Raw genomic sequence first — 27236 nt, 5'->3', positions numbered from 1 at the left:
TTATTAACTTATTAGTGTTGGCCTGATTTGAAAGTATGTCTGGACCTATATTCACCAAACCGTATGCCTTAACTTGAAGGCAGGTTCGTGGGTACCAGCAAAGGCGTAATGTGCTTCGGTTTTCCATACATCTTACCCGCAGCAAATACTCATGATTCTATGCCAACCGTAGCTTTAATACTCATGTGCTTCAGTTGAACAAAGAATTATGCTCTGTACCAACTACATAAGAAAAAAATGGCTATGCCAACTACACGCAAAACAAAGTGAACTTCATATACATATAAGCTGTCATAATTATATTCATAGATAATATATCATACATGTTAGGATTCCATCAGTCTTTTTTCATTTCTAACCACTCGGCATCTACATTCAGAACCAACCAAAAACAATTACAACTGATACAATCCAATAGAGACACAACAAAATACGTACAACCCTATTCTCTACTATCATTTTATGAAGGTCGTCATCTTGCTTCTGCAGCGTTTTCTCTCTCTCTAATAGTTTGTCCTCTTTTTTTTGAGCTTCATACTCACGCAACAACAAAGCATCCTCCCTCTTCCGAATTTCATTCTCTCTTGTCAGGTACTTCTCAGATATTACTGATTGAAGTATATCTGCCCAAATGAAGAATTGGCATCTTGTTTCTCCCTGTGTATAATTCAAGAATTTCATATTTAATTACAAGAGAGAATTTTGGTACATGCATTCAACTGCAATACAAAAAAGAGGCAAATTATTTACCGTTCCATAAGTCGGACAAGCATAAAATTTCCTTCCAGGATTTTTGTGGGTGTGGGAGATCTTTAATGGCGCTTTCAAACCACACCAACAACTCGGTGATTCCATTTCAATATCATTAACTACACATGATGACGCTTGACTCGATGCCATAGTCGGTCTACGTGATGAAAGAGAGATGACTACTTTTAAGTGCAACACTGAGATAACAAAGTGCAGACATTATAGGGGAATGCTAACAACAAATCTAGGTGCTTCTAATGTTGGACATTATTATTTTTTTCAAACCAAGTATAATCCTATCTAAAAGCAGTTAAGATGCATGTTAATATGCTAACAAGATTCTATGTTTCTGTCTGCATCTATTGTGCATCTATTGTTTGACATTAATTGATTTTTTAACCAACCAAGTATAAATCTATCTAAAAGCTAACAAGATGCATGACTCTTGTTTATTAAAAAGACAGAAAGCCAGAAATTGAAGAGGTATTCAAAGTTAGAATTTCTTAGGTTATTGAGAGTCATGAGTGCAGTTTCTGATCTTTGCCATTAAACATTTTTTAGTTAATGTATCCCCAGCCATGCGAAGTAGACCTTTTTACACTTTAATGAAGTAGACCTCCTATAATTTTTATTCTTTTTTTCTTCTATTTCTGTTGTTAGAGTAAATTTTAATTTTTTGGTATTTTTGTCTCCAAAAGTCGCCTGGGAGCCAACAGCTTCATCTCTGGAAGCTTCAACATGACCATAACAGTTTTGTGATACTCACATCACGCAAGACCAACTCAGACTCTAAACTGTTTGATGGAAGACCAACTTATTTCTGTTGTCACGCAATATATCAACATGACCATACCAGACTCTAAACTGGTATTAGCAAAATGGTTTCCACACCCCATGCCTTCCTTTCCAGAAAAAAGTTCACCATCTAAAGACCAACTCAGATACTGTGTAATTTACTAAGCAATGCAGTTAAATTTACTTCTGAGGGGCATGTAACCATTCGAGCTTGGGTTAGGAAACCCGGTTTGCAGAATTCAATCAATGCTTCTAAACAGAACTGCTTGCCTTGCTTTTTATACAAGAGCAGTCAAGCATATAATGACTTTGAAGTGGTGGATACAGCCCAACATGATCCAAATACTATGGACTTTGTATTTGAGGTGGATGATACAGGTAAAGGAATTCCAAAAGATAACGTGCATAACAGAACTGTATTTTTGTTCTTGATAACAGAACTCATTTGATATTTATAATTACTGTGATCACTGAAAACACAAAACAGACATGGATGCTATCACTGAAAACACAAAACAGATTGAAAACACAAGAGACAGTCATGGTTTCGATTGTGCTAAGGTACTCAATATCAAACCAGAACGTATATTCAAATAAGCCTATATTCAAACCAGTCTATATTCAAATAAGCCTATATTCAAATAAGCCTATATTCAAACCATCCTCTCCAACCAGAACGTATATTCAAACCATCAACAAAGGTAAATCAGCCTATATTCAAACTTATGTAAAATCATCAACATAGGCACCAGAAGCCAAAACATCCAAGGAGAATGCTGCTGCTAAAAGTATGCTAGAAGAGGGTTTACGATTCCATCTGCAAGAGACTGTCATTCTAATAGCAGCAAATGTGTGTGATGGTTCCTATAAGGCTGGTTGTGATGTATTTATCAGATATGATACTTCTTTATAGACTTCCATATGCAAATGCAATTTAACAGCTCTATAATAGTGAAGCCAGAAAACTTTGCTATTTCTTCCAATTCTCAGAGAAAAGGCTTTCCAAAGCACACAAAGATCAAAGGAAAACTATCTAGTGTAACAAGCATGATAGCCAGCCCCATCTCAGCCCACTGAAACACTATTTTAAATATCTTAAAGCTGTTATTCCTTCCCAGGACGTAGATGGATGGTAGAAATATAATATTGGATTGACTGGGATGGACTTTGAATGTCTTAGAGTTTGTTGTGTTGGATGAGCTCATGGAACAGGTGCACCGAGTTGTAAACAAGTTGGAATTTAAGCATAGGTGCTCGAACTCGACTCAACTATACTGTTTAAGAGCTAGAATCTGAGTCATTTATTTATTTATTTTACCAAGCTCGAACTCAATTGAACCAATGTATTTCAATTGAGTTAATTTCAAATCAACACACAATCTAAACCGTGTAAACCAAAGAGACTAAGCAACGAATACCTAATACGCAGAAGCGTGTAAACCATTGAAGCAAAAAATACCCAGAACAAATACACACAATGTTCTTTTCATGCGGTGTACAAATACCCAGAACAAGTTTGATGAGGAAATATATGGATATGCGGTGGTGTACCTACCACAACCAGAGGCACGATTCGACGCCGAGGAGTGGGCAGCTTCTGGCCAATCTGACGATGGAGTTGGGACTGCGTAGCGGAGGAGAGCAGCCGATTTCAGGATCTGAGGGAAGAAGAAGGCAGAGACGTGAGAGACAGAGGGAAGAAGAGAAGAAAGAAGAGGCGCGGGAGACAAAGAGGGAAGAAGAAGAAAGAAAGAAATTGCGGGAGAGGAGCCGAAAACAATAAACAATTCATTTAGATTTGGAACAGTTCTTTTCATCTTTGAAAAGAAAGATAAAATTACTGTAGATCAAATTTAATATGAAATGGGTTTGAAGAAGCCGATGTCAGTTATTTATAAAATTATCTAAATTTGAAGATAAAAAGCATTTTGAAGAAACGGATGCCCGAACTTCATATAATGGAACATCTTGCTGCTGCTATTCATGATATGCAAGTTTTATGGCATTGTTAATGATAATGAGAGTGGTCCCAAGTGGTGATGGACAATTTGTTCACTTCACTTCACTTCACTTTCCATGTGCACCCAACTTTTGTAAAAACAAAAAAAAAAAAACCCCTTGGGAATTCACAGCAAGTTGTTATGCATGAACAATTCGGAATGAGAGCCTACAACCGAGATTCTACAAAGCAAAGCAAAGCACAAGCTCCCCAGTTTGTAACTTATTGATCACTTTCTGGCTTAGGATTGTTGTTCAAGTTCTTCACTTCAATTATTGTGGTAAAGAAAAGGGAAGGTTAGTCAATTTCTTATTCTAATAAAGTTTCTAATTTAAAAATCCTAGCAATGACCAACTCACATCTATTTTAGCTCACATATTCAAGTTCCTCATCTACTTTGAAGTTTCAAATGCTAACACAATTGAGACGCAGAGCACCCCCATACAAATTGGGTATTCTAACACTCCCCTTGATCTACTATGTTGTTCATGCATCAAGAAGAATGAAAAGAACAAAGAAAAACCTATATGGAATTATACATATTTCAAAACGGGCACTATAACATTGCTCCTGTACAAGCATGTGTTGAAGAGATGTTGACAAGGCATATAAATCCAAACAGCTTATACTTAATGTGAAGAAGTGTCTAAGATGCCAATTTAGAAAGAAGAACCATTTCGAAAATCTGAGCACGTCATTATTAGTGCTCCATCTAAGGAGAATATCAATTCTCTGTGACAGCCATGATTTATGTTGTTTTAAAATCTAACATGCCAAGTTAGCCACTATCAAGCACATTAGCTTCTCTGGCATAAACTATTTTGGCAAATTGTTGCTAACTGTATGCTTATATATTATTTTACATTCAACATTTAACATAGTTCATAACAGAGAGCTTTTACAAAAACAAAATGTAATTTACAATGGATGTTTCCTAATTTCTAAAGGGTTTTTTATTTGGAGTCCAAAAAATTTTTCAGTCATCGGCTTTTGCTTTTGTGCATTGTACCATAGAAATTATACATGGCCATTAACATTTTAATTCAGACGCAGAGCATAAAAAAAATCCAGAATTTAATGTGTAAACATGTGCGACAATTCAGAGTCCCATTAAAGTGTGTCTCCATAAAAAAATGCAGCAATTCTGAGCGAACAAAGGTAGACATTTCAAACGAATTGCAAAAAAAAATTACCTTTCACGGAGATTTCTTCAAACTTAAGGGGCTGAGGGAGATGGGTCTTCAGCTGAATCGGTCCGCGTGTACCTAACAAAGAATGCAGAAACTCTGAGAGAGACAGACGCAGCATTGACACAAAGGTAGACATTTAAAATGAATTGGGTAAAAAAAAATACCTTCGACGAAGATTTCTTCTACTGAAGGGGGTGAGGGAGATGGGTCTTCAGCTGCTTGGGGCTGAAGGGGGGAGAGAGAAAGGGTATGAGGTTCGAGATGTCTGAGGGAGAACGAGGGTGAGAGGTCTGAGGCTCGTAGAAATTTTCTAGGGTTCGGGATTTTGGGGTTAGGGCGTCGGGGTGAGAAAGAAGGCGTGAGAGAGAAGAGTATGAGGTTCGAGATGTCTGAGGGAGAACGAGGGTGAGAGGTCTGAGGCTCGATGCATTCTTTCTAGGGTTCGGGATTTTGGGGATTTCATAGGGTTCGGGAGATTTTGGGGTTAGGGCGTCGGGGTGAGAAGGAAGGCCTGAGAGAGAAGAGTATCAGGTTACAAGGGTCTGAGGGAGAACGAGGGTGAGAGGTCTGAGGCTCGTAGACGATTCAAATCGTTGTGCCAATGTCAATGTCACTCTGAGGGAGAAGAGGGACGGAGAGGGAGGGAGATGCGCGAGTCACTCTGAGGGAGAATAGGGAGAGTAAGCAGCTCGGGATAGCAAAGAACCGTGACATTGGCAAGAACCGGGTTCGGCCACGTCAGGAGTGTGCCGTGCGGTTAGAGAACCGGGGGTTGAATAGAGTTTTCGTATTTTAATATGTTACATTAAGTTAAAAAATTATTTTTATTATAAAACAGATCTAATTAATATGTCATATGAAATTATGTCAATTTGTATATTTACTTTTATAAGATCTCTTTGTACATGATTATAACATTTCTCATAAAAAAAAAAAAAAAAAACCTACGAAAAAGTTACTATAAATGTACTTTTGGAAAATATATTATCCTTAGCTAAATCAATGTCGTTTGAGACTTTACTTATTCTTATCAAGAATGGAACAGCCTTGCGGATGGGTTTGCTAATCTAGGTGTAAATGATTTTGAAGACTCTTTTGAATCAATTTCCCATGTTCACTCACCTATATGGTCTTTATATTCTTAATAAATATGGTATATCTTGATTTAATGCCTCTTTGGGATTGAGTTTAGAAGTTTAAATAGTGTTTTTAACGGCCTACAAATTTTTTTAAAATTTATCTTTTAAATTAAATTATATTATGTAAACACATATCGACCTAATAATAGAATTTTTTATTTATTAGAAGGGCTTTAAGCACTTAAACACTTTAGAAATCCATTCTTTTTAAAACAACTAAATTAAAGTTTTTTTTTTTTATTTGAAAAGTTCCTCCAAATAAGGTTACATTTTTTAAAATATCATCGTAAGTAGCTTTAAAAATTATTCAAGTACATATTTATCAAATAGTAAACAACTTTTTAACCGATTCCGGCCTTCGTTACCAAACTGGTCTACTTCTAAAGAGTTGTTTTTTTTATTTTTTTCTAAAACAAGTTACTCTAATTTTATTAATAAATCTTTCACCTCAATTGATGATGCAACTTAAGCACGATCCCTTGGGAATTAATTAGACAAACATTTACAAATAGTCTTCAAATGAAGGTTAGGAGTTTAGACCTAATTATATATATATATATATATATATATATATATATATATATATATACACGCGCACATCATTTATACCAAACACCAAGTACTGATCTTTAGGGCTGGGCAAAAATTTTGCCCTTTGTCCGAGCTTTGACAAGGCTCCGACTCCGACAGAGTCGAATTTGCATAATTCAGAATTGGAGTCGGAGTCAAAGTTCCCTCCAACTCTAGTAGTCGGAGTTGGAGTCAAAGTCGGAGCCTATGCGAGCTCTAATCTTCGAACTCCAATTGTTTAAAAAAAATATGAACAAAACGATGTCGTTCCACTTCATCGTTTTATGAAGGAAGGGGGTCCAAAATGTAGGACCTCCTTCTTCCCCCCTCACTTTCAAGTTTCAGCTTTATCACACTACACACAGCAAGTCCTCAGCTTTCGCATGAGGAAGTTTACCTCCGAACGCCGTCTACCATCACCTTCAACCACCGTCTGCGACTTTGCCTTCAGAGTAATTATAAGAATGATTTCTAACTTTCTCCTCCAATAGATTTGGTGTTCTTCCGTATAATTGTAAAATGTGATTTGTAACTCCCTTTGTGAAATGTGTATGATTTGTTGTTCTTTTCAATTTTTTTGTTGTTTTTATTTCAATGATTTCGATTTTTAGGTTGTTAAATTTAAGAATTGAGGGATTTAGATTTTGTAAAAATCGAATATTTTGTTCTAGGTGAGGTTCGCTCGAGTGGCGCTCGAGTTTGGCTCGAGCAAACATCACAGAGATTGTTCAATAAAGCCTTCGCTCAAGTATGGCTCGAGCGAACATCACACAGAAAGTTCACTCGAGCCTTCACTCGAGTGTGGTTCAAGTGAACATCACATAGATATGTGAGCTCGAGCCTTCACTCGAGTTTGGCTCAAGCGAATATCATACAAATTATTCGCTTGAGCCTTGGCTCGAGTGGACGTTCATTTTTTTGTATTTTATTTATTTTTAAAACTACAAACACGACTACACATATGTTTTTTTTTTCTTTTCAATGTGTTTTAAATTTGTAGATAATTATCATGAAATTTAAAATGACGGTTGTTTCTTAATTATTTCAGATTATTTGCTCAAATTATGGATACTACACCATCTCATTCTCACCACAAGTTTCCACAAGAGGATGACGCACAACTGTTGACGTAACCAACTGGTACTTCAGGTTGTAGACCTTTATCTAGAGCAGATACCTCTTGTGTAAATAGTCTAGTCCCAATAAATCTAGAAGACATAAATATGCTTAATGAGGAGAATGATTGATGAATGTTGATGTCGATCCACCAGCACGACCTAGTAAAAACAAGTCACGAACATGAGAATATTTCACCAAAGTTTCCGGTGATCGTGAGAACCCACAGGCTCGATATCACTATTGTGGGCAACTATGCTGTTGTCATTCGAAGAAGCAAGGCATATCAATATTAATAGCACATCTTATGGGTTGTTAGTGATATAAGATACACAAAAGGCTGGTAGCAACTGATCAGACAAAGCTGAATTACGAGACTTCTATGACCACTGATATCACACAAATTAAGAAGCTATCAATTCCTCAATACAGTGAGAAGATGTTGAGGGATGTTCTTACGGAGATGATCATCATTGATAAGATGCCTTTTATCACGATTGACAAGGTAGGCTTCCGCAAATTTGTGCACACTTTAGAGCCACGATTTACTATGCCTTCATGGTTTACTATGATGCGCGACTATTTGAAGAGACATGCCAAGGAGAAGTAGCGATGAAAGAAATATTTGTCGCCACTGGGTAAAGAGTGCCATTTACCACTGATACATTGACCTCTATACTGAATGTGGACTACATGTGTATCACAACCCACTTTATTGATAGTGAGTGGACACTGTAAAAGTGGATTATTAGGTTTAAAGAAATTGTTGATAATAATGGTTCATCTATTGGCAAGGAGATGGATGACTATATTAAAGATTGAGGGATCAGAAAAGTACTTTGTATCACGGTTGACAATGCTAGTGCGAATGACACTGTCATTGATTGGTTTAAGTGGAATACGACGGTAAATTAGGATATCATTTGTGAGAACCAATTTATTCATGTTCAATATTGTGCACATATCATCAACATCATAGCTTCGGTTCAAGGAGGTTGATGAATCCATTATTAAAGTCCGGAACCTAATGAGATATGTGAGGACTTCCCCCCAACGGCTCCCCCAGTTTAAGGCAATAGCTGAATATCTTGAGATCCCATCTTCTAGTATGTTGCAACTGGATGTTCCAACTCGATGAAATTCTATATACATGATGTTGGATGTAGCGCAGAAGTACCAAAAAACGTTCGAGTGGATGGAGGTCGAGAATAGGAGCATGAGATATGATTTACTAGAGTTAGTTAGGGGAGAAGGGTGCTCGGTGCGCCGAACACAATTGATTGGGCCAATGCCAGGTATTTTGTTTAATTTTTTAACTTATTTTATAACATAACTATGCGGATATCTAGGATAAAATATCCTACTATGAACATGTACTTCGATGAGCTCTCGAGACTTTATGACTACTTGTAAAAGAGTTGTGCTAACAGTGTGGGCTTGTTGCATGTAATGACTATGATGATGAAAATCAAATATAATAAATATTGAGGGGATGTGGATAAGATAAATAGATTATTATTTGTGGCTGCGATCCTTGACCTCCGATATAAGTTGGGGATTGTAGAAGACTGGATTAGGGACGTCCTCGGTGATGAGGAGGTTGAAAAGTTTATTAGATCGTTTAAATATGATATTGATGATTTATATAGCCATTACAGCAGCAATGGTCAATTTTCAACCGAAGGTGGTAGTTCCTCTTGCCCGACATCTTCCTGAGATGACATGCATGCACAAAGTTCAAATTTATTGCGTCTACGACGGTATCATCAAAACCGTGCATCGAATAAATATTATGCAGTGTAAGTCTGAGGTTGAGCATGACTCTCTAGAAAATGTCAAGACACCTAGTGATACATTCCAGATATTAACTTGGTGGAAGGTGAATTCTGACAAATTTCCAATCATTTCCCCAATAGCCAAGGATGTACTAGTCATTCCTATCACTACAGTTGCGGTTGCATCTGAGTCGGCGTTTAGCACCGGATGTTGTGTCTTGCATGCTTATCGGAGTTCATTGTCTCCGACCACCATCGAGGCCCTTGTTTGCACACAAAACTGGTTAAGTTCAACGCCCGTAAATACCATTGATGCCGAGAGCTATAGGCTTGAATCAGGTAACTTTATGATTTTAAATGATTATTTACATAATTTTGATGTTTTCATTATTTAATTTATAATTTATATGATTTTGTAGACTAAGTTGTGATAGGCTAATTGTGGATGACTGAGAGTCTGAGACTGACGCATTATGGATGATTATCATCATCCAAAACTCGTCAGAGTTTGAGGTGGAGGTGAGTTCATAATATCACTTTGAGTCTTGATTGATGGTTTAGAAGTCTATAGTTAAATAATTAAAAAAAAGATAGTGCATCTGATCAATAAAAGTTAAAACTTCATGCAGGAAAATTAGAAATCACTATCGAGTCATCGACTCAAATGCATGGACTGTCCAAGACTGATGCAGGACATTGGCCATTGTGGCTATTTCACATTTGAATGAAATCTATAACATTATTCAATATTTTGGTGCTATAAATTTAAATTTATTGCGATTTGTAGTTTTAAATTTAAATTTATGATTTGCGATTTGTAGCCCATTTTTTCAGTAGGGCAATTGGGCCTGGAAAAGCCCAGTTCTACTCCGATCGAAGCTCTAAGCTCTGACTCTGAGCTCCAAACTCCGATCGGAGTCGAAGTCGAAGTTAGAGTCAGAGTCGGATGGTGTTTTGACCTCCGACCCCAGTCCGAGTTAGAGGTCGGAGGTGGACACTTCGACTCCATCAGATTCAGAGCCCACCCCTAGCGATCTTATGAGTTATGACTGATCCTCGATATGAGGTCAACATGGATGGATGTCCAACTTAATTGCTACCATGCATGCATGCATATTAATTGCATGTTAGCTGGAAAGTCTCGATCATCACCCTCATGACTATGAAATTTACCTTCCACACGTACCGATCGATCTTGCCATTCACTCACATGTACGTTGAGATATTGAGAGTTGACTTTTGACATCCTAAAAAGTGATCTCTTTATTGAGTTTTTTAGAATTGACTTTGGATAAGGTTATAAAAATATAAAAAAAAAAATGATACACACAACACTTTTCACAATATTTTCACAATATATAATGTAAAATGAGGATATTTTTGTGAAGTGATGTTACTTTTATATGATATTTTATAATAATGCCCCTCATTTTAAAATATGATTGTAAAATATGTTGTGAAAAGTATTGTGTGTTTATCATTTTTCAAATGAAAAGGCCAACAAGTTGGGTACGAAAGATTCTTTTCTTTTGTGGCTTTTCTATATATATAGATAGATAGAAATATTCTACTTATCATCACCATACACCTTACCTATTTTATTTTATTTTCATTTTTCTTATAACAAGTATGTGGTGTATGAATGATAAGTAGAACAACTAAATTAGTTTAACAAAAATAAAATAAAATAAAAAATAATTTTAAAATATATAAAGTGTGTGGTGTGGGATGATGAGTAGCATTCCTCATATATATATATAATAATAATAATTCTCATCAGCTACTATTCACTGCATACACCCCACACCCTATGAAAAAATTGTCAGGTGTGGGATGTGGAGGTGAATAGTAGTTGAGAGAATTAACATTGGCTTTATCAAAGTCATCTTCAAAATTTAATGAAAAACACATATTTCTCATAAATACAATACCTCTCTAGCCATAACTCCACATTGGATATGTCAAAATAATAATATAATATTATTTTTTTAATAATAGTATTTTTAATTTTTTTTCTTCATATTTTACAATTACACTAACTATATGTTAATTAATAAGAATATTTCTTCATTCACATATTTCAAAATTTAACACAAAAATAAAAATGAAAGGGAGTTCAGGGGAAGTGAAAACCATGGAAAATGAAAACTAAAAAGCAAAGCTGTTGAGGTAATTTTTACAATAAAATATTATTTTTGAAGATGAACAGTACATCTTCAAATTTGAAAATATACTTAAAATTACTGTAACTCATAGTTCAAGCTTTTACTTTTTGAAGAAGCCAATATAGATTATTTTATCTACATTTCTTCAGATTTTAAAGATGCATTGGCTTTTGAAGCAAAAGCTAGTGCTCTAATGCATAGCAAAACACATATATATGGATACTGCATGTATGTATTGTTTTCCCTCAAGAAGAAGTAAAAGTCACGTTTACACGTTATCCATTAGGGTCTTCAAATATTGTTGCTTGTGATCATGAGAAAAAAGTGTATATTTGCCTGAAGAAGCTACAGTTTTTGAAGCATCCTGAATATTGTTACTTCTCATACAATTTCATTAGTTTTATTAAGTTTTAATGCCATCCTCAACCACCTCAAAACTCACCGGCCGGCCTTTTCGTCGATCGAAATTTCAGACAACCATGTTGACAGCAGGTATCGGCTATTGAAAACGGTCAATCTCTTGTACTAAATTAAAAGCTCATGAATATACAATATGATAGGTGAAATTTGGTTTATGGTTATATAGTTATGCTGGGTACAAGTGGGGTGTTCAAGCGAGGGGTAACCGATTGCTCACGTGGAATAAAAAAATTTAAAAAAAAAAGTAAAAAAAAAAAAAGGAAAGAAAGAAAAATAAGTAAAACTTCTTTAGTGAGTGAGTGAGTCTTCTTTGGCAAGAAGACCACATTTCGAATATTTCATTTGTCTTTAAGATCTCTCACTTTCTTTATCTCTTTTTTCTTCCAATTCTACCTTCTGGGTTTTTTTTTTTTTTTGCCTCATCTCTTTCTTTTCTTTTCTTTTTTCTTGAGAAAATTGAAGAGGCAACCGAACCGGGATATAGTTCTCTTTGATTATCTTGTCTGGGCAGACAACATATTACCCACTTCAGACATCAATCGTATTTTAAAGGTAAAAACCCTAGACACTTAACAACTCCAGGGGTGTTTACTTTGTTGATTTGTTTTTTTTTTTTTGTCTTTGGGCTCAAGACTGGGTGTTCCAGGGTCTTAGAATTTCTTATTTCCATTTTGTTTTCCTGGGTTCTGTCCAAAGAATCTAATGGAAATGTATTTTGGGAGTCTGTGAGATATTTCCCTCATAAAAATCCAATATTTTTATTATAGAATTTGGATTCTGGGCTCATTGACTGTGGTGGAGGATATTTTGTTTGTTTATTTTAATGGATATCCCATAATGTTGGTGTTGAATTTGAATTGAGGGATCCTGTCCATGAAGGATGCTAAAGCTAGAATTTCTCTAATCGCCATTAAAGGACTGCTTCCAATAATACGACACTTTTTTTTTCCTCTTCTTTAAGACCAAGCGTCGTCGATCTCTCACTAAAGTTCTGGGTCTTAAAGGAATGTTCATTGATTTTTATTTATTTTTTATTTATTTATTTTTTGCTTTGAATGTATGAAAGGTGATAAAGTAAAGGCACCTCAGCAATAGACCTAAAGTTTGAAATGTATGCGACTGAGACTGAACTTCTGCGGCAAACAATTTCATTTTGAAAAGAAATCAAAAATCTTATTTGCTATGTGTTCAAGGTCGAGGGATTGGTTGTGGCCTTGTGGGAGGGAGGCTTCAAAGGATTTTGTGTTCATCTATGGGAAGATGAAGAGGGAGGTCATCGTTGTGGAACGATTCATGCATTATGAAACGCACCGTTTTTATTTTTTCACGTTGGCAACTGACTCCCCAGTAGTTACGTTGGACGACTGTATTGAGCATTTTTCATGGTCATAAGGGTATATACGAATTAGTTTCTCACTTGTAAGTCTATTGTGTGTCAACGTATCATTAACTTATGAGATAAATATTATAGTTATAAAAATTAAACCATTAAGATTTTTTATTATTATGAGATTCAATTCAATAACGTGTTAAGTTATACGTAAAAGAAAATAGTTATAAATGTTTTTTCAATATATATATATACATGATAGGATAATGTTATATACAGTCTTGGAGTGTGCAATTCTCGCGTATTGAAAAAAAAATAGAGTCTATAATTAAAAAATTATTTTTTTATGTAGGCTCTAAATTTATTCACTCCTAGGGGTGTAATCACACTAGACCAATTAATTTACTACCGAAACTAGAACTTCCAGTTTTTCAAGTTTCGGTCCAATTTGGTTCGATTTTTTCATTTTTACATATTATCTATATTCGTAATAATATGATGTTTACATATACTAAACTATTAGAATATTTATATTATAGTATAAGTATATTATTTTATAATAATTAACACATACTAGTATAGTATTGAAATATTTAACTATAGTTTATATAAGTTCTAGATTTTTTATATGAGTATATATGATCAAATGTGTAAAAGTGTATTTATAAAAAGAAAATAATTTATTATTCCAAAATGTGTTTATCCTTGATATGTGTATGTATATATATATATCAAAAGTATGTTTACATTAATAACTTAATATTAATGTTTATGTTTAAAACTAAAATTTATATGTTATATTAAAAATTATAAGATTAATTTTATGTTATAAGATTAATAGACTTGAATAATAAGATTATAATTTCATGTTATATTAATTATCAATTTAACATATAATATATATAATATAATATAAAAAATGATATATAATATCAAAAATTATAAATATATATACTGATTTGGTTCGATTTAAACTGATTTTTAAAATATGAAAACGGGTACCCACCGGTTTAAGATCGGTTTCGATTCTTAAAACTTGGTACCGCACTAGACCACTTACAAACCGGACCAAATCTACCGGTTCGGTCCTATCCAGTCTGGTTCAATTAGTTTTTTTATTTTTTTTATACCCCTATCCACTCCACTTTTTTCAAAAGAAATGTACCAAGTTTAGACATCCTAAAATTATAAATATAATTTAATATATATAATATAATATAATATCATTTATTATATATATATTAGGAGTGAAAAAAAAATTGGTGAGCTAGTAAACCAGACTGGACCGATCCGATATTGTGGGTATGGTCCGGTTCGGTTTGGTACCCGTTTCATTTTTCACAAAACGATCAAAATCGATCCGGTTTCGATTTTTCTTTTTTTAACATTTGATCGAACAGGACCGGACCAGTTCATATATATATTTTAATTTTTTATATTGTATAAAATATTTTTTATATTATATATATTTTTTTATATATAATTATATATAAAATAATTTTGTATTATATGATAAATTACTAATTAATATACTATTAAATTTTAAAATCCTATATAAATAGCTATATATTATCAGTATAGCCTATTGTATTAAGAGTTATACTAATATTATATCAATATATATTATAATACTATAATATATATATATATATATAATATACTAAGAAAACTGGAAAAAGGGATCGAACCGAACCGAAATCGAAAAAATTAAAAATATCAATTTAGAGATATAATCAATGCGACATTGATTTTTTAAATCTTAAAATCAAAATAAATTAATTTAATTTTAAAATATATCTAAAATCAGATCGAGCCAAACCGGTTTGACCACTAATATATATATATACACACATGCACGGTTGGTATCTAAGATTCTAAAGTGATCCATGTCCTGCTCGAAGGAACGCAGAGTGCTTTAAACCCGGTTAGGCCCGCGTTTCGAATAACTCGCAAGCCCAAGTTGGCCCATTTAATGTTGAAAAACATTTTTGGCCCATAACTCTCTAAAAAACAATCGTTTTTAAAATTTTAAATATAAATAATAATTGAAAAATGAAAAATGAACTACTGAATGAGATTTTAAATTTTTATCGATGAACCGGGCATAAGGAATAAATAAGAAATTTTTAGAAATATGGGATGAAATGTACAAATTATGAATATTCAAGATTTTTTTTTTTTGTAAAAAAATAAGAATCTAAAAATTAATTCCCAGAATAAATCTTTAATAGCATTTAAAAAGAAAATCATTTCTCCTTCGACCCAATAAAAAAAAAAAAAAAGGAGATTCATTTATTAATTGTGTTTTTTTCGAAAACATTTCAGTGCAAGAAATATCTTCAGAAAGGCCAAGGCCAAGGTTTTAGGGAGGTTTCATTGTCATCATCTCCTTCTTCTTCACTGTCACGGTGAGCCGCAAAAACCTTTAGTTTCTCTTCACTCTCTTCCTTCAAATCCTCTATGAATTACTTATCTCCACCAAAATGACCGTTGCAGCATCCTTCTATCCAAGCCCTCGAGCTCAAATTCACCCCACCACTTGGAGAAGACCCCCCAAAATCAACACCAAGTCCCACAAAAACCTTTACTTTCTCTTCAGCTCGAACTCCAATACTTTCTTCAAACCTTCACTCTCTCCCACTCCTTTCCCACTCAACCTCAAATCCCCTTCAAACCCAATTCAGCTCCTTCCCTTATCAGACTCAGTCCAGGACAATCTCGTTGAAAACCTCGAGAGTTCCATGAATTCTCTCATGCCCATAAACGAAATTGGACAAATTACGCCCTTGGAATCGTGTCCAAGAATCTTCATCCAAGACCCACCTTGGATTGCCTCACTATTCTTGAAGGGTTTGTACAAAAGGACCGATCAAGAAGTGAAATTGGAGTTCAAAGAAATGGATAAGAGTAAGTATAATTTGTTGAGGAGGAGGCAGATTAAGGCGGAGACTGAGGCGTGGGAGAGAATGGTGGAGGAGTATAGGGAATTAGAGAGAGAGATGTGTGAGAAGAAGTTGGCTCCCAACTTGCCTTATGTGAAGGCATTGTTTTTGGGGTGGTTTGAGCCATTTAGGGATGCGATAGAGAGGGAGCAGAAGATGCAGCGGACGGACAAGCAGAAGGCCGCATTTGCGCCTCACATCGATGCGTTGCCCGCTGATAAAATGGCGGTTATTGTTATGCATAAGATGATGGGATTGTTTATGGCGGGAGCTCAGGAGGGGTTTGTTCAGGTTGTTCAGGCTGCGGTGCAGATTGGTATGGCTATAGAGCAAGAGGTGGGCGATAAAGTTCTTATTTCTTGTAGCCTTTGGTCTTTTAGTTGAGTTAATCTAGTTGGTATGCCTAATGGTTGTTTGCATAGTTTTTGAACAATGCCTATAAATCAGATTGTTATCTAGTTACGATGAAAAAAAAAACCAGATAATTTTAGATGCTATTGAACTGTCTGGATATAATGTTCATGGTAGTGGAACTTTAAGCCTGGATAAGTTCAATCTTTAAGAAAAGTGTAGGCTCTACTATTGAACTGTCTGGATGTAATGTTCATGGTAGTGGAACTTTAAGCCTGGATAAGTTCAATCTTTAAGAAAAGTGTAGGATCTACCAAACTGCGTTTGGATAGGTGATTTACTGTCTCCCATGCTAATAGTAGTTTATCCTTACCCACTTTGCTCGATTTCTTGGACTTCTTAACTACTAAGCTAGCTTTATTTCTTCTTTGTTTTTATTTTATTTTTTCAGGTGCCTTCTCTTGAATAGCACTCATGCATTGGGGTGTGGCCCTATTTTGTTTATGCTATTACTTGTAAAAAGGGGTTTAAGTAAGTTAGAGATACCAAATAATCTTTCTGACATTGTTATGTTGTTATTCTTTCAGGTTAGAATTCATAGTTTCTTGGAGAAAACTAAGAATTACCGGAGCAAGAACATTGTAGCTGGTACCGAAGAGGGTCTGCGAAAGGAGAAGGAAATACTTATGAAACATGTAAATAGTTTAGTTAGAAAGAGAAGACTGAAGGAGGTGCAAAAGCTGTTGAAGAAAGAAGAAATTAAGCCCTGGAGTCGAGATACACAAGCTAAGGTTTGCTGCTCTTGGCACACTTACCAAGTTTTACTATTTAGTTTTGATTGTTTTGCAGATTCAGAAACTAACATTAACCAAGTGCAATTTTGCAGCTGGGGTGTCTATTAATAGAATTATTAACTGGATCGGCTTATGTACAACCTCCTCTTAACCAGTCAGCAGATGGACCTCCTGACATTCGACCTGCTTTCAGGCACAAATATAAAGCTGTAATAAAGAACCCACGGTGAGCATTTATCAGTGAATTGCCTTGTAGGACTGGAGCAAATGCCTCTCAATTTGATCACCTTATACAGTCAATCATTTGGCCATTTCTCAGCTATGTATTTGCCTGGATTGATGACTCTTTGTCAATGTCCATGTTTATTTACGTATGCATGTGTACACAATTGTAGTTCTGAATCATTCCTTGGTCCTTGTAGGCAAAAATTTGTGAAGAATTATGGAGTTATAGAATGCGATCCTCTAGTCCTTATGGGGCTTGATAAAACTGTGAGTCACAATATTGCGTTGATACTGCCTTTTTGGTGCACTCTAAATTAATGTGATTGTAAAGTCAATTAAATGTATTGTGAGTTCTTTGGTTCTACATGGTAAACAAAAATGCTATGTCTAATCGTAATCTTACCCATTTGGGTTGCATATTATCGACTTATTGGATTGATAAGTCTATATAGATTGCAACTATGCAATGTGAATTATAGATATCTTGATACTTTTAACTCCTGCTACTTAATTATTTTTTGGTGTAACTTTCTATGCAGGTTAAGCATATGTTGATTCCTTATGTGCCCATGTTGGTGCCTCCGAAAAAATGGAAAGGGTATGATATAGATAGAATAAGTGGCATTAATGTTGGGATCTTCTCTAGAGAAGCCTGTTGTTGCTTAGTTCTCATCTTTTCCAAGCATCTATAATTTGAAACGTCGAGTTTTTGTTCTTAGAATATCATAACTGAATTGGAATGTAAAGGACAAGTGGCCGTAGCCGACTACATTAATATTTTTTTTTCAGATTCTTATTTGAAAAATCTTTTGAAACTCCCTCCAGGTATGACAAGGGTGGGCACTTGTTCCTACCTTCTTATATCATGCGTACTCATGGGTCTAGGAAACAGCAGGATGCAATTAAGGATGTTCCTGCAAAACAGATGCAAAAGGTTTTTGAGGTACAGAAATGGTGGTTAGTTGTTTGGTTAATATTTTCTTTTTCTGTTCTTATATCAGATCCATATTTTTGTTTCTTCCCTTTGATTGTGGAAGCTTCACATTAAACTTAGCCTTGAAAATGCAAAGGTGATGTTTGTAGATGCGAACATTGAACAAGTGTGGTACTTTTACCTGTGAGAAGTGCTGAATTATCTGCTTTCCCTTTTATCTCAACAAATTTGTTTCTAACCATATTCATCATTGTCTTACTCTGCATGGTTTTTCTGAGTGCTGTGTCCAACACCTTGCGTTAGTTTCTAAATGCAGCACTTATTCTTTTCGTGTGCTTGGTCACAGTATGATTCAATTGTTTGTACTTTTTCAACCATTTCGAAGAGTACTTATTCTGTTCTTAATGTTCAGGCTCTGGATATGCTTGGTAACACCAAATGGAGAATAAATAGAAGAGTACTCAGCATAGTGGAGTGCATTTGGGATAGAGGAGGCAATATTGCTGGCTTGATTGATCGTGAAGATGTGAGCACCTAATGAAGTCTATCATTTGCCTCTCTTTTTTTCTTCTTTTTCTTTTTGAACGTATCAAATTCTGCATTAACTATATTGTGTGCATGGTTGGAGAAAGTGTTTTCAAAGCATGCCTTAAAACGAGGTGCAACCAAGTTGCCGCAAGGCATAGATTGATTGCATCTAGGCATAGATTTCCCCTCCAGACTCCTGAAAGTCATTATTTGTGTCAGTTGGAATTAGCATACCATTACATGGCAGCATTTGTTTTTTCCCATGTAGCCAATATGGGGTAAAAGTTTTCGTTGAATACTCTTTTGTATATATGAATTTGTTGTTAGAGCTAATGTTATTAACAACCAAAACCCCCATTGTTTTTGCCTATCAAACTTGGATTGAGCGGAGAGAGAAGAGTGCAAAGTGTCTTCGGCAGCAAATTTCTGCCCGCAGTGAATTTCTGTTAGCAATCTGTACTAACTAGGTGATTCTTTGTTTTTTTCCACTCCAAAAAAGAATTGTTGCATGAATTTAATGATTTTAGTTTCCTTCATTCTTGGAAAGTTTCCTCTATGAATCTGGTTCACTCACAGTTTTTGCCTTCAACTTTTTGGTTTTCTGGCTTTTGATTGCGCAATATTTGAGAAATTAAGCTTTCCTTTATTTTTTCAATTTGCTTCTTTTTTTTTTTTTTTTAAAGTAATGTCATCTGAGTTTTATTTAAATATCACAACCCATATACTGAAAGTATGCATAAGAGAATGCCTAGTTAAGGAGTGGAATGGGAACAAGAATTCAAAATACAAAAGAAGAAAAGCTAGTATTGCTATGGACAGTTGACCACTTATACAGAGATTTGAGGATAGAGGTTTTTAGCTCCAATAATGTCCTCTCTCAGTTTTTGAAATTGGTTAGTTCCACGTACTTCACATTAAGCACAATGGAGCCATCCTCCATCATGTCTACGCACAAGTTTCCTCCTGGTTTACCTCTCCAAGCCCCCACTAACTCCACCTGTTGGGGCATCACTCACCCAATGCCAAGAATGTGACAAATCAATGTTCACAAGGCCCTAGCCATATCACAACATGTGCAATTTTTTAGAGGACTAAAGCTTTCCTTATTTTCAGTTTGTAAACTAGGCATGCGTCTTTTATGGTTGGTTGTGTAGATGTGAATTTCATTATTTTCAACTCTGAATGTATTTAGTCCTATTGTAGTTTGAGCAGGTGCAGGGTTTCAGAACCCTCCAAATGATGGCTCCCATTTCTTGCATTATTGCATATTCTTATAAGAACCGGCTTGATTGAATGATCCATGATATTGCATTCCCAATGTGATTGTAGGTTCCTGTACCTGAGAAACCACCCACAGAGGATTTATCAGAAATTCAGGAATGGAAATGGAGTGTGAGAAAGGCAAAGAAGATTAATTTAGAGAGGCATTCTCAACGATGTGACACTGAACTTAAACTTTCTGTAAGATCTCCATTTCTTACATCTTAGCTTAATAAAAGACCTTGTGGAATTCTTTTGAAACATTGATAAGTCCATGGATTTACATGCTAACCTATTAAACTCTTGATCTTGCATATGGTGCCACCCAAAAGGGAAAAAAGGCCTTTGTGTGTAAATTTTTTTATATAATTTTGTCTAGACTTCGGCTGACAATTGTGTTCACGAATATGCCTTTCCTCTCATGACTCTTAATATTGACCAATATGCTTTTCCTATTGAAATAGGTGGCTCGGAAAATGAGAGATGAGGAGGGCTTTTACTATCCCCACAATGTGGATTTCCGTGGTCGAGCATACCCAATGCATCCACATTTGAATCATTTGAGTTCCGATCTCTGTCGAGGAATGCTTGAGTTTGCTGAAGGGCGACCTTTAGGGAAGTCTGGCTTACACTGGCTGAAGATACATTTAGCAAACCTGTATTCAGGTGGTGTTGAGAAGCTGTCACATGATGGACGTCTATCTTTTGTTGAGAATCATCTCAGTGATATATTTGAATCAGCAGACAACCCTGTTAATGGAAATCGGTGGTGGTTAACTGCTGAAGATCCTTTTCAGTTCCTAGCTGCTTGTATTAATCTCTCAGAAGCGTTAAGAAGCTCGTCACCACATACTGTCATCTCCCACCTGCCAATTCATCAGGTAAATGCTTCATCAGAAGCCTTGAAGTATTGAGAAAAAATAAGCAATCTCACTTGTTCAGATTTTTTTGGAATACAAATATTACTGTAATTTGTTGTTTATAAGAAATACTAACTTTATTAATGTTAATTAACTCATCCCTTTTGTGTCTATTAATTTAATGCAAAATAAAATTGCAATTTTCCCGTTGTTCCCCTAATTAGCCAGGATATATACAAATCTTTAGCCTATATATTTGTGCTAATATTTGACACACACGGAAATTATTAGTTCAAAGAGATCCTTTTTTATTTTGTAGCAGATGTCATTGGAGTTTGAAGTTCACAGTCATTTACAGCATACCTCTATTGTGAGACTATTTTACGAATACCACTTCAGTGAGATCCCTGTGCATGTTTCACGATGAAGGATATACTGGGTGATCCATTTGGATCTAATGTTGGCCTAGTAATTTCTTAAAGAAGTCATCACATATTGTCAATGTAGTCATCCTGTATGTCGCATGTGATAGTGACACCTATTACATCGTGCATTTTTCCACTGGTTTTTAATTGATAAATTCTTCTTTCTTATATCTGTATCTTATGCTCCATTGTTCTTCAAAACCTAGAAGTTACCAATTACCTCAGGTTGATTTAAAGAAAACTCCTTTCCCTTGGGTGTTATTGATAGTTATTTACCTTATGCCTTTCCCATGATTTATTTTCCTTTCTTAATTATACTTTTTCCTTTAATGGTTCTTTGTTTAGTGTTTTTTTGGGATTATATTATTAATGCAAAGATAAAAATTTTTAGGATGGTTCATGCAATGGTTTACAGCACTATGCAGCACTGGGAAGAGACAGTGTATGTTTGCTTTGTCCACATGTATTATAAATCTGACTATTAAGACGCATTTTCTTTTGATTTTCTGATTAATTTGAAATGAATTTATGTGCTAACTTGTGTCCTGTGGTCAATTTGTATTCTCAGTTGGAAGCAGCGGCAGTCAACTTAACTCCTGGAGACAAACCTGCTGATGTTTACTCAGAAATTGCAATGAGGTATATTAACAATCAGCTTTAGTATATTGATTTCGGTTATGCCTACTCATCTCATCAAGAAAATTCTTCTTCACTGATCAAGAAAAAGTATATTGTGTTGATCAAGACCTCCCACAGCTCTCAAAAATACCTTTAGTGTCATTCTCAGAATTACCCGATATTTTGTGGTCTTTTTGGGAAAAATTGCACACTTTTGGTAAAACTCTTACTGTCCTATCTTCTACATGTAAATGCTGGTCAGGGTTCATGATATCATGAAAAGGGACAGCGACAAGGACCCAGCTACAAATCCACAAGCTTTAATAGCGAAGGTCTTAATTGATCAGGTTGTAGCAATTATGGTTTCTGCTTTTGTTTTTAATTTTTACATTTTCCTTCCAGCTCATGTTTTAAGGTCATTGAAGCTTTCAGGTTGATCGGAAATTGGTCAAGCAGACAGTGATGACTTCAGTATATGGTGTTACTTATGTTGGGGCACGGGAGCAGATAAAAAAAAGATTAGAGGAGAAGGGTCTCATTACTGATGACAGACTGCTGTTCACTGCAGCTTGCTATGCTTCTAAAGTAAGCAATAGGCTACCTTTTTTTTCCTTTTTAAGCAACCTGACACTTAAATATGGGAGAGTAGGTTCTTGCTATTAGAGACACATAGTAGGCCCAAAACGAAAATTATGCTTTAATGTTCAGGGTAAGGAACTACTTGTGAGACTTTCATTTCATTATCAATAAAATCTTCTCGGAGAATATTTTTCTATTATTAGGCTTTGATATAGAATTGCATGACTGTGATAATATATAATTCTTGGATGACAATATTTGGAACCCATCAGTGTCTTATTTAACAGTGCAGATTAATATAAAACCAATGTCAATATTATTTCCCTTAGATCCTTGAATCCCATACTCGCGTTCCTTTGTTTTTCTTAAACACCAGTAGTTTTTCCTATTCAACTTTAATTTTATCTTTTGGTAGGTAACATTGGCTGCCCTTGGTGAGATATTTGAAGCTGCACGTGGCATAATGGGTTGGCTTGGTGATTGTGCCAAGGTATATATGCATTACTGGCTCACTCGGATTTTCAAATTACATTGACAGCCCTATCGTGGATATGAAACTTTTTTTTTTAGTTTTGATTGGTGGATTATGAAACTTCTGCAGGTAATTTCTTCAGAAAATCAACCTGTGCGTTGGACCACTCCTCTTGGTCTTCCAGTGGTACAACCCTACCGAAAAAGTGAACGGCATCTTGTGAGTGTGACAGCTTATTTGTATCCTTACACACAAAACACTTTTCTTTTAGCAAAACACTTAATAGATGGTTGATCTCACTGTTTGAGGTGGAGCATAATTTTAGATGGCTTGCATTCTTAGCGTCTTACCGTTAACATGATCATGTGCCTTTTTATCCCAAAAATTTGTTATACTTGTAAAAAAAAAAATGATCATGTGCCATTGGATTGAAAGAAAACAGGAAAGATTTGAAAAAAGGAAAAGAAACCCTATTCCCATTTTTAATACCGGTTCATGGTTTTTCCTTTTATTCTTTTGCTGGAAATGGAACCCTTAGCAGGGTGCAAAACTAAATGTGATTCAAAATTATATTCTCCAAGTATCTAATCTGCTCCATTCATAATTTGAACTCTACTAATTAATATGGTCATGGGGCTACAGGTAAGAACATCTCTTCAGGTTTTCAAAATTATATTCTCCAAGTATCTAATCTGCTCCATTCATAATTTGAACTCTACTAATTAATCTGGTCATGGGGCTACAGGTAAGAACATCTCTTCAGGTTTTGGCTTTGCATCGGGAGGGTACCTCGGTAAGCTTACAACAATATATTGAGTTCAGCATTTGCTTCCTTTACATTTGATGCAGTCATTGGGAAACTTAATTATTATGTCATTTTCAGATAAATGCTAGAAAACAAAGAACTGCATTTCCGCCAAATTTTGTCCACTCACTTGACGGTACACACATGATGATGACTGCTATTGCCTGCAGGGATTCTGGTCTACATTTTGCAGGTTTTGCACTCTATTCTCTGTTTGATAGAAAGCTTGAACTATTCACCTAGGGCTTTGGACTGTGAATAAAAAAGTTAATCTGGAACAAATATATTATTAATGTTGAGTAAAACCATCTATAAATCTGATCTTATAAATACTTATAAAATAAAATAAAATAAATCTGATCTTATAAATGGATGTGGTTCCAAAGCAATTTGTGCTACTCTTTTAGATTGTTGAAAGATTTGGAAGTTGATTGAGAATGAATATGGCTTAGCAGAACCATGGATGTACATGTTCTGCAGTTGGCAGTGTCAATTGTATTGATTTTTTTGTTATTTTCTTGAAGAGCAGGTGGTTCTGTGTCGTAGTTTATGTGTTGTTGCAAGCATATTAGTAACCTGGTAACTTTAAATGGCAGTTGGCGGTGACATTCTCGTAATTTTGACTGCAATTGGGTATTTTACTCCTAAGTTAAGTCATTATATCGCCATAGACATTGATTACTAATCTATATGTACCATAAATGAAATTTTGTAATCTTGCTTCAAATTTGACCTGTACTTGGATGTGTGGCAAGGTTTTGATACTTATTATCATTTAAATAGTATGTAAAAATGAAATTCATGCTAAAAGTAAAAATAAATGAGTAAATAAACTTCAGTGATGGCTACTCAAGTATAAACAGTACAACAACCATTAAAATATATGAAACTTTAATCTTGCTTTACATGCTTTTTGTAATGGTGTGAGAGCAGAACTTCATATTAAAATGGGACTTTTAAGTCTTGACATTTATTGTTTAATAAACTTCTTTGCAGGAGTTCATGACTCCTTCTGGACGCATGCATGTGATGTGGAAAAAATGAATCGGATACTTAGAGAAAAATTTGTGGAGCTTTATAGCAAGCCAATACTTGAAAATGTAAGTATATCATTGCCTACATTAAATAAAGGCCATCAATTGAGAGCTTTCTTGGACTTGTTTTGAAGTAGGTTAAGGGTCACTCTTTCACCATTATAAATAAAGTCCTCCCCTGCCTCTCTCTCTCTCTCTCTCTCCGCCCAAGAAAAAAATAAAAGAGAATTTCCTTTGCTGGGGAAAAAAGTATGACGGATTTTAAAAAAATAATTACAGAACTTACCTTTGTGAATGAATTAGAACCTCTCTTGTATAAAGTGGCGTCTTCCAGCAGTGCCTTAAATCAGGCAATATGTAGAAAGTTCTTTGTAGTGTGCCAGTTTTGAAAATTTTAAGTGTATCAAGTAAAGAGAGGCCCAAGTTTTAATGTTACTAGGGGAAAATGCTTGGTATTCCAAGATGAATGATTTCCTGAGGCATCAACATTGTTTTCTTATGCTGCTGCCTGCTTAAAAAAAAAAAGAACGTGAAAATGTCTTCTGCAAAGGAAAAAATAAAACTGCATTTAAAAAGTTTGCAGTGCTTCCCTACGCAACTGGGAATGCCTCTGGGAAGATGGCACCCTTTGCCTTTTCCTTGAAGCAGGCAATTCATGCTTGGCTTATTCAATTATGCATCAATGTAATTTTGAAATTGCTTCATATAAAGCTATTTTAAAGAATACATTATACACCAAATACAGATATGCATATACATACACACCAACTCACACCCACACACATTGTTTCCACTCTTTAGCTTTCAACATATAACATCAGGATCATTGATTGTAATTGAGTTCCTCGGACTATATGATCATTTCTCTTTCTTAAGAAAATATAAGTAAATACAAATATCCCATTTGTTTCTTTGGCATTGTTGTAACTTTTGACTGCTATTGTCCTCAGTTGCTGGAGAGCTTCCAGACTTCATATCCAGCACTGACGTTTCCTCGCCTCCCAGAGAGAGGCAACTTTGACTTACAAAGTGTTCTCGAATCTCCATACTTTTTTAACTGATTGTTCGTGCGAAAGAAATAATCATAACCTTGTGCAGAGGCATCAATTCTTCTGATGCAAACAGCATCGTTGAGTTTTGTGAGAAAGTTCGTCTCAGATTGGATGGGAAGTTGGAGCAAGAAATCGTTTCCTATGGTTACCTCTCAAGGCTGAAAAGGAAAGATTGGATGTGCCTGGTGTTTCCTGTAACTCCTGAGGGCTTTCTTATCCTTGTATGATGATGACTTCAGATCATTACACAACAGGCTGGTTCAGGATTAGAGGAATATCATCCAGCTCGATTATGAATGCAGGGAAGTGAATCATCCCATCCACTGAAATTCTCCATATTCAAAATCTTGCATTGCAACCATTGATGTTTTCAAGAAGAGATAAGAGGCTGATGTAAGTACTTGCAGCGAGTGTTTCTACGAGCTAATTGGAAGTGATCATTTTAATGATGCAAGACCAAGTAATTTGCTTTGTTCCCAGGTATTTCATGTATAGGCAAGGTGTCTTAAAATTGAGAGAGAGGGTCGTTGAATGGCTGGAGGATATTTACTGCATATGTATACGTCTAAAGGGAAAACACTATTACATCTAAAGGAATTATTTTCTGTCGTGAATTCATTTCTCATACTTTTAATGTCAAACCAGCTGCAAAATAAAAATTGTGGATACTTTGTATCTTTTAGCATTTTATGCAAGCTCCGAACTGACGTTATGTTACCTTTGGTATATTAGTTGTGGAAAATGATATTTAGCATCCCATTTGACAACCATGAAACAAAAATTATTGTTCTTATCATTTTTTATTTCCAAGATTTTACATTTTCTTTAAATGAATATGTCTTTATTAATGTTGGTCAAATATGATTGGGAGAGAGAATAAAAAATAATTTTTGTTCAAAGTTGTCAAATTGGGATTGCTAAATATCATTTTCCAAAAGGTAACACTTCTGTTTGGATTGTGAGATGAGATGAGATAGTTTTAGATGAAAGTTAAAAATTGAATAAAATATTATTAGAATATTATTTTTTTAATATTATTGTTGTTTTAAGATTTGAAAAAGTTAAATTGTTTATTATATTTTATATGAAAATTTGAAAAAATTGTAAT

General features: G+C 35.0%; 2 protein-coding genes across 3 annotated transcripts; one reads left to right on the top strand and one right to left on the bottom strand.

Moving 5' to 3' along the window:
* Positions 1-227: 227 nt before the first annotated feature.
* On the bottom strand, positions 228-5169 carry LOC118348768. The gene is made up of 4 exons (XM_035691208.1): positions 4899-5169; positions 4738-4809; positions 751-947; positions 228-657 (listed from the first exon to the last, which is right to left on the bottom strand). Exons 3-4 carry the CDS (start codon positions 898-900, stop codon positions 376-378), a joined length of 432 nt encoding a protein of 143 aa, XP_035547101.1. The 5' UTR covers positions 901-947; positions 4738-4809; positions 4899-5169; the 3' UTR covers positions 228-375.
* A 10426-nt stretch (positions 5170-15595) lies between these two features.
* Positions 15596-26793, top strand: LOC108989527 (DNA-directed RNA polymerase 3, chloroplastic). 2 transcript variants are annotated; one of them, XM_018963156.2, is made up of 19 exons: positions 15733-16527; positions 17130-17333; positions 17429-17562; positions 17759-17828; positions 18101-18159; positions 18387-18504; positions 18908-19021; positions 20353-20484; positions 20748-21164; positions 21960-22010; positions 22137-22207; positions 22449-22533; positions 22619-22771; positions 23181-23255; positions 23367-23456; positions 23983-24030; positions 24121-24235; positions 25039-25142; positions 26027-26793. In XM_018963156.2, the coding sequence occupies exons 1-19, from the start codon at positions 15733-15735 to the stop codon at positions 26135-26137; spliced, it is 2946 nt and encodes a 981-aa protein (XP_018818701.1). In that variant the 3' UTR covers positions 26138-26793. The 2 variants fall into 2 exon arrangements, with proteins under 2 accessions (XP_018818702.1, XP_018818701.1); XM_018963157.2 differs by lacking the exons at positions 23983-24030; positions 24121-24235; positions 25039-25142; positions 26027-26793 and adding an exon at positions 23880-23975 and having other exon boundaries at positions 15596-16527.
* Positions 26794-27236: the final 443 nt, after the last annotated feature.

Source organism: Juglans regia, chromosome 6, assembly GCF_001411555.2.
Source record: "Juglans regia cultivar Chandler chromosome 6, Walnut 2.0, whole genome shotgun sequence".
In the NCBI taxonomy this organism is placed as follows: domain Eukaryota; kingdom Viridiplantae; phylum Streptophyta; class Magnoliopsida; order Fagales; family Juglandaceae; genus Juglans; species Juglans regia.
Note: the sequence above shows the minus strand (reverse complement) of the source record. Positions and strands in the feature narration are given on the sequence as shown.

What these genes read in the sequence shown, in the direction of transcription:
- LOC118348768 (XM_035691208.1), bottom strand. Translation starts at nt 900, where the DNA reads ATGGCATCGAGTCAAGCGTCATCATGTGTAGTTAATGATATTGAAATG. An exon ending in CTTGTCCGACTTATGGAACG is followed by an intron (nt 658 to 750) that starts GTAAATAATTTG and finishes AATTATACACAG; the next exon opens with GGAGAAACAAGATGCCAATT.
- LOC108989527 (XM_018963156.2), top strand. Translation starts at nt 15,733, where the DNA reads ATGACCGTTGCAGCATCCTTCTATCCAAGCCCTCGAGCTCAAATTCAC. An exon ending in GTCGAGATACACAAGCTAAG is followed by an intron (nt 17,334 to 17,428) that starts GTTTGCTGCTCT and finishes GCAATTTTGCAG; the next exon opens with CTGGGGTGTCTATTAATAGA. An exon ending in ACACTGAACTTAAACTTTCT is followed by an intron (nt 20,485 to 20,747) that starts GTAAGATCTCCA and finishes CTATTGAAATAG; the next exon opens with GTGGCTCGGAAAATGAGAGA.